The following is an 8228-nucleotide window of genomic DNA, read 5'->3' on the forward strand; positions in this document are numbered from 1 at the left end:
AGATAATCTTATAAAACAAATTCTCCTCAGGGCGCACCTTTGAAATTAAATAACAAATGACAGTAGAAAACCTAATTCTGACGTAGCAACCTGAACACCGTAGCAACCTAATTCTTACTGCAGCAAAAAGAACTTCATAGGCTGCATAAACGCTTAATCGGGCGAGTCGGAAATGTGAAAACGCATTTATATTAAAAAAACAATATATTTTTTAAATATTTTTATGCAGTTGCATATGAGAAATTTGCAATCATATTTTATAACCAAAATAAATAAAAAATTTCTCTCTCGTTTTCATTTCTTATATTTTTAACCTGCAATGGATGATGCCATCTTCTCCAAACTCAGAAATACACTCTATAACAAAAAAATAGACGCACCAAGAAAGAGTTGTCCGATTGAATCGAAATTTGGTGGATAGGAAGACAATGTGCAGAATAGTAAATGATTAAAATTTCAGAACAATTGAATAATGTATTGGTATTGCAGAGTTACAGTAACAAGTTCAATAAGGTGTTGACCCGCCTCTAGCCTGGATACAAGCTGCCACACGGCGTGGCATAAACCGATAAAGGTCTCTTGCGGTATTTCCTGCCAAATTGAATCCAATTGTCGAACGAGGTCATCAACATTCCGTGCCAGATGCAATCGACTTTCCATCATATCCCAGACATGCTCGATGGGAGAGAGATCTGGTGATCTAGCAGGCCACGGAAGAGTTTGACAAGCTTACAGACAGTTCATAGCAACACGTGCCGTATGTGGTCTGACATTACCCTGCTGAAAAAACAGTCCAGGGCGCTGCAAAAGTAGCGGTAGCAAAACAGGTCTTAGGATGTCGTTGACGTACCGCTGTGCAGTAAGTGTACCTCTAATGACGACGGAATGGGTCCGGCTGTCAAATGAAACGGCACCCCAGACCATAATGCATTGTTGAGGGCCGGTGTGGCATGCGATAATGAAGGCAGATCCCCCTCTGCCCTGTGCGTCTCCAAACACGTCTTCGATGATCGTCAGGACACAATTGGAAGCAGGATTCATCGCTAAATACTATATGTCTCCAGTCGGCATCATTCCAGCCTGATCGAGCGTCGATTTTGCGCGTCATTAGTGCGTTCTTGGTGCGTCAATTTTTTTGTTATAGAGTGTATTTATAGTTACCTTTGCATGCTTCAGATTCAATGTCGTATTTCAAATCATTATCGCATATGCATTCAGTGACAGTCAGATTTAAGTTATAACCGCATGTTGCTCCACTTCCTTCTCTGCACATCACGCTGTTTTCACACTCAGTTACTTTTTCACATTGATGTCCATATGTTCCATTATGACACTCGCAAAAATAGTAATTACCGATATTTGTGCACTCAGCTCCATTTCTACAATCAGTTCTGCCATTGCATGTTTCTGAAAAAATGAAAAGTTTTAATCCCTACTCAATTCGAGTGAAGTTCCCTACTTTACTAGACAAACTATACTTTACTAGACAAATAAAATGTGACAATATCTTGTAAACCAAGTATTCCTAAAGTCAATAACAATTTAGAAAATCAATAAAATAAGACGAAAGGAGAAGAAAACGTATGGCTTTATAATATTAAATCCTGTCACTAGATGACGGTGCTGACTGGAAATTACTATAAAAAATATCCTGCACCAAGCAAGACCATTAAAATTTTAAATATTTTGCATGGGTCCTGAAATTTTTTGTCTTCAGACAGTGCCACGCTCTTGTAACAAATAGTGCCCATTTCGAAAACATAAATTTGTGGGTTTTTCTCGTCATTAGTATAAGTTTCACCAGTTGGCAAATTTTTTCATAAAATTTGAAACTTAGAGAGTATAAATCATGAGGTATTCTAAATATAGTAAGGAAAAACGAATGTAATCTCATCTCCTTCGTGTTTACTTCGATTGCTTTTTCCATATCGTTGTTATTTTTGAGAGACGTAGTACTTAAAATATTTTTACTGTACATGGTTAAGTTTATTCGAAAAAAATGCCTTTTAAAATTTGAATTAGACAAGACCAAACGAGGTTCATTTTAATAAGCTACATCCATTCTGAAGAGCGCATTTGAAGCCAACACAAACGGTCCAGCTTTACCCCAACTGCTTTAAGCAAATTTCAAACAAATAAAAGCGAATACTTAAAGAAAAACAAAATTAAAATATTTCAGTTGTAAAACTGGATTAAACTTCTTCGTGGAACAGTTAGGAATGTTTATAAAATGCAACTATTTGTTATTCATCCTTATCTTACTGTTTGATTGCCCAAAGCGATTGGGATTCATTATTACTCATAGGAGTAAAAATGCATAAGTTTCATGGAAATTTGCATTTTGATATGGTTTCTGCTGATTGGAGGAAATGTAAGGAGAGCAAGGGCGAGCCATTGCCATGACGTAAGCGAATCCGATGGATTCTTGACCGGGAGTGGGGATGTTTTTGACGTATTTCAATTGACTTTTTTTTCCAAGCTTAAAAAATATTTTATGACCCCGAGGTGTTTGCATTCATACTTTCTTTTTTGATACGTATTCTAAAATAAATCATTAATCATGCTCTTAAATACACCGAAGAGCCATTACATTATAACCAGCCTGCTAATAACATATAGGACCACCTTTAGCCATCAAAACTGCTAACACTCGCCGTGGCATTGATTCCACAAAGTGCTGATAGGTAGTCTGAGGTATCTGGTACCAAGCGATCACCAACTAGTCCTGCAATTCCCTCACATTACGAGGGGTAGCGTGGCAGCACGAATTCGGTTTTCCAAGTAGGACCACAAATGCTCTATTGGATTAAGGTCAGGTGAATTCGGGGACCAAGACATGACGAATGTCACTGGAATGTTCCTCGACGATTCGACCTTTATGGCATGGTGCATTATCCTGTTGGTAAACACCATCCCCGGCAGGAAAAACTGTTGCCTGAACCTAGTCTGCAACTATGTTCAAGTAGCTGACGTCAAGGATTGTTCTATGAGGATTATGGGTCCTAAGTTGCCCCATGAAAACATTGTTCCTGCGTGAGAAGTCATGAAAACCTGGGCGAGCCCATTGTTATAGATGGAGGGTGGTCATAATGTAATGGCTCTTCGGTGTATATTTCACTTTCTGAAAAATTATCGTTTAACTTACCCCTACACAATCCACTTTCAATGTCGTATTTCAGGTCATCCCTACACATACATTCAGCGACATTCAGATTTCGGTTGTACCCGCATGTTGCTCCACTACCATTGCGGCATGTCAGTATGTTATTATCACAATCAGTCACGTTTTCGCATTTGTGCCCATATGTTCCAGGACGACATTCACAGAACTGGTAATTACCGATACGCGTACAACGAGATCCTTTTTGACATTCGTCTCTTGAATGACACCATTCTAAAAAAGTATACGATTGCAAATTTGTTTTAATCACCACAGATAGAAGTATAAGTAAATGTTTTGTGAAAAAATATGCATATTATAGTTTTGTTAAGTTTATTTCATCTATGCATGATTAATTTATGTTGAAGATATCCGACAGGTCCCTACCTTCTTTTCTTATAAAAGGCGTAATTAATATTTCAATTTCATGTTTGGTGAGAATGAGCCCTAAAATTATAAGCTTAAAGTAACGTTTAAAAATTTACAAAAAAATTTTTAAAAATATGGGCAAATTTGAGCCCGAAAACTAAAAAATTTTTATGTCATGCTAACAGCTCTACAACAAATTGTAATACATAAATTTCAACAGAAAAATTTCTAGATTAATAATGTCATTTCCTGCGTTTTACACTAAAATATTTAAAAATATATGTAGAGAACAATGAACTAAAACTAAATACATTGTTTAATATCGAATTTTTAAAGAAACATTTTAAATATTCTTAGTCAAAGCTTGATATAAGTTACAATTAAAACTTCGACTTCAGTTTGCAATTCAAGACTTTCTCTAATATTATACAAAATCTGCATCTGAAATTTCAGGGAATTCAGCCGTAAACTTTTCTTATAATGAGTGTTAGCGTAAAGAATTTTTTCTCAAAATTAACGCTCTTCAGAAAATGCAAGAAAATTCTGAAATGTAAGACACTTTTGACCACAAAAAAATTTATAACTGGAAAATAAATTTCTGAAAATGCACTAAAAATATAATTAATCATCTTTCCTAAATGTGCCTTAGAAATATAATTTATTCATATAAATGAGGGTTTAAATACTCAAAGTAAAACAAAAACATTTTAGTTTCGGTTTCGTCTGTCAGCATACAAAAAAACATCATTTCCAAAAATCAGAGATAAAAATTTTGAAAGGAAAAATTTTATATGGACCAATAAACTTCAATTTAAATATTAATAAAAAAACTATTTATTAATATTTAAATAACTTATTTTCGTCAAAATCGCTGATTTTCACCAAGTCGGATACCATAAGATAAAAAGCTGACATTTTTTTAACCAATTTGAGAAGGGGAGTGTTTCACCGAAAAATACTCGGTTGCGATAAAAATTAACCGAAATGCAGTATATGAGCTTTCTTGAAGCATATTCTATCAGTTTTTTTTTTCTTCAATAATATCTTTATTGTAAATTCCCATAAAAAAAAGCCGAATAATTGTACCTTGTATCACTTATTACCAGATGTAAATTATCTAGGGGAATATTTTTTACCCGGAAATTAGTAAATAATATTTGTAAGCTCCATTTAATCTAAAAATGTCCTCTTTTAATGGTCAGACATTTAAAAGAGAGCTATATACCGAAAGGGAAACTTTTCATGTCAATTTTTTCCATCTTCATAGATAATTTAAAATGTAGAAAAAAAAGTCAGTTCTGAGAAAGCAAGAGAAAACTATAAAGTTTTAAGTTCCAATAACTTAGTCAGGAGATCGGTAATTTTAATTTCTCTTTTTGCTTATTTTGTTATATCTTAAAGTGATTGCATGTCATGATGTGTTATAACGGCGGTCACTATACAAAGCTTCCTTACTCTCCCTGGACTTGGTTGTACAACAATGGTGGTTTTGGGCAACTTTCTGAGAACCCAGAGCTCCTTAGTTTGAATTCTTACGGAAGATATATCTCACACGATTCTCCCTCCGCTTATTTTTGATATTATGCATTTTTGTTCCAAAATGATAAAATTATGTTTCCGTTTTGACCAATATTTGTTTCATATTCGAGTAATATTTTGGAGTATTTCGACCCGATTTTTGATCAGATTTCTGAATTTCTTTTTTATAGAGTGTAGTCAATCAATTGGGAAATGTTCGAAATTTATTGAAGAATATGCCGGCAATTATCAGAAAATGATTGAAATTTGAATTCTAATACAGTCCCAGTTAAAGTTTAAACACTATCATGAAATTGAAAGAGATTCAAATTTCGAGTGGAATCAAATAAACAACTCGACAGATCGATGAACTTCTTGAAAAAGAAGAAATAATATATATTGGAAATGACATGCAATATAATAAATAAAAAATGCAAAAAAAATATCACAACCTCATATAAGTAACATTATATATCACTTGAAAATAAAGATTGTACTTACCTCTACATTCTCCAGTAGAAGAGTCGTATTTCAGGTCATTATCGCATATACATTCAGCTGTATCCAGATGAAAGTTGTACCCGCATATTGCACCACTTCCTTCTCTGCACGTCAAATTTTTATTTTCACAATCAATTACTATTTCACATTTGTTTCCATATGTTCCAGGGAGACACTCGCAAAATTGGTAATTACCAATTTTTATGCAGCCTGCTCCATTTTCACAATCATATCCTGTCTTGCACGTTTCTGAAAATTGGTAAAACAAACGATAAAGTTGTTTAAATCAGAACGTATTAAAATCTATCATTAGTAAAAATTCTAAAAGCCTTCTAACATAAATTTTCTTAATTTTAATGGATAAAATTATTTACAGAATGGAAATTGCATTATAATAATTGGATATAATAAGTTCAAACGTTTTTCTTGTTAATGAACTTCTTTTACGGGATTGAAGCAAGCACAAACATGAATTTTGAAAGTGATCTAAATATTATTAATTTTCTTCATCAATAAATTGACATTTTTAAATTGTTTAAGTCCCCCAGTAAAGCAATAAAGCGGCAAAATGACATAACTAGACTGACAATGACATAACTAGAATAGTTGGGATTTAATATCATCTATTTATTTGTCAACACATTGATGACGTAGAAGATTTCGAATGGAAAAATTTACCCTGAACTATGTGGAGAAAAAAAAGGGTGACTAGTTTGCCAAGTATAAATAATTCTGTTATTAAACATTTGAATTTTTTTTTAAATTTTGGCAGTTTCCAAATCACAATTTTAATGGTTGGAAGGAATAACCATAAACATGCTAATTAATTGCTGCAATCTACTGGCTCTGTGCTCTCTATTGCTGCAATCCACTGGATTGTGGCTCTTTCCAATATTTTGGTGATCTGAAATTTGAATCCATCTACAAAAATGTATGTTTATTCAGAGAAAGTCTGTTTTGTGTCTGATTTCATGACTTAAAATATTGTCTGAACCAATTAATTATTATATTTGATGTCTCCACCTCGAAACACTAGGAGTGAATCCTAGAAAGTAATGATCTGATCATTCATTCAGGGAGACAAATTTTTCAGGCAGACAACCCGTACTATTAACTGTACTACTTTTGTTGTTGTTTATACTGCTACTTGACAGTATCAGCAAACCTACTGAGTTGAACCAAGCAAAACTAAGGCAGAGATAGCGTTTCTTGTTTTTCTGGGTCGCCATGTATGGCGAAGAATACGACTTCTGCCTCATACTGGTCACAACCCGTTTATAGGGCGTACCCATTCATACGTTCATTCATTCATCCCCATATCGTAATTTTGACCAGAACCAGATAATGATCAATCTCCAATTCAGTATCCCCAGAGGCATAACATATTATGGGGACATGGAGGACTTTATGACCCGACAGATTGAGCTTGCACCAGTCACCATTTGCTACACGGGGAGTCTTCGGAAGGTGGGGACTGAACTAACGGCCTCTTCGACATGGGCTCAAAGCCCTATTAAAAAGGCTATCCCAGGCCTTTTACTACTTTTGCAACATTAGCTACAATAAAATTGTGAGAAAAGCAATTTCTCGTAGATTAATCAGTTATGGACATTATTAACAATTTTTACATATAAATGAGAAAATAAATTGAGACGAAGGAACATCAGAAAAAAATTCTTTACCTCTGCATTGCTGTACACTTGAATCATATTTTAATCCATTACTACACTGGCATTCTGTTTGCTTATTTATTACGTTAAATCCACAAAAAGCACCGCTTTCATTATTGCATACTAATGTTTCGTCAACACAGGAAGTCACATGTTCACATTTGTCTCCAAAAGTTCCGCTTAAGCAATCACAAAAACCATAGTTTCCAACAGTTTTGCAAGTACCTCCGTTTTTGCATGGTTCAGTTTCATTGCATGCATCTGAAAATAAAAATAGGCATATTTTTATCAAATTTCAGAGAAAAAAAAATTACTAAATTTAAAACTTTTCATATTATATACTTATACTAGGAGGCTCCGCCCCCTGCTCGCTAACGCTCGCCAACCCCCGAGAATTGCTACGCAATCCTATGTGGTTCACGCCGTGAACCATGGCTCGCTGCGCTCGCTCGCCAATGAACACAATGTTCTAGCACAAAGACATAATATATTATCATCAAAGACATAGTATTTTATCATCAAAGACATAGTATTGTACTTATGTAGAAGAATTCTACCAATGTTNTTATCTTCTTCAGAAAAAGTATATTAGCTATTTAGATTGTACATGGTGAAAAAATCAAAACATTAGCTAAATGAAAAACATATTAGCAGAATAAATTATCAAATATTGCAGTTACTCACCTATATTCAACTGAATGTGTATAATAAATTAGTTAATGCTAGAAATTCTAAAAGGTTTAGAAAAAAAATTTATTATATAAAAATATAAACTTTAAAACCTAACTTTTCCTTATGAGATAATAACCCTCAAAAAGTCTTTCATTTTCAAGAACACAAAAATTTGTTTTATCGCCAAATAAAATATTTTTTGGTGATCAGCATTATTGAAATCAATTTCTATATTAATTAACATTTGTGATAAAGTACATAACATTTTAGAACAAAATAAGGATGTTTTACATACAATAAATTAAAATGCATGGCTGTTAGCATTACCCGAGAAATAC

The 8228-nt window shown here is 33.7% G+C and overlaps 1 protein-coding gene across 1 annotated transcript in view; it reads right to left on the reverse strand.

The window, feature by feature from the left end:
- LOC107446126 (neurogenic locus notch homolog protein 1) overlaps window positions 1-8228 on the reverse strand; it is a gene marked incomplete in the record, with an annotated part of 98987 nt that overhangs the window by 31250 nt on the left and 59509 nt on the right. The window contains 4 exon segments of the mRNA XM_071184773.1: window positions 1162-1407; window positions 3146-3394; window positions 5549-5797; window positions 7231-7479. Of these exon segments, the coding sequence (XP_071040874.1) occupies window positions 1162-1407; window positions 3146-3394; window positions 5549-5797; window positions 7231-7479 (993 nt within the window).

The sequence above is a fragment of the Parasteatoda tepidariorum genome, chromosome 9 (assembly GCF_043381705.1).
Source record: "Parasteatoda tepidariorum isolate YZ-2023 chromosome 9, CAS_Ptep_4.0, whole genome shotgun sequence".
In the NCBI taxonomy this organism is placed as follows: domain Eukaryota; kingdom Metazoa; phylum Arthropoda; class Arachnida; order Araneae; family Theridiidae; genus Parasteatoda; species Parasteatoda tepidariorum.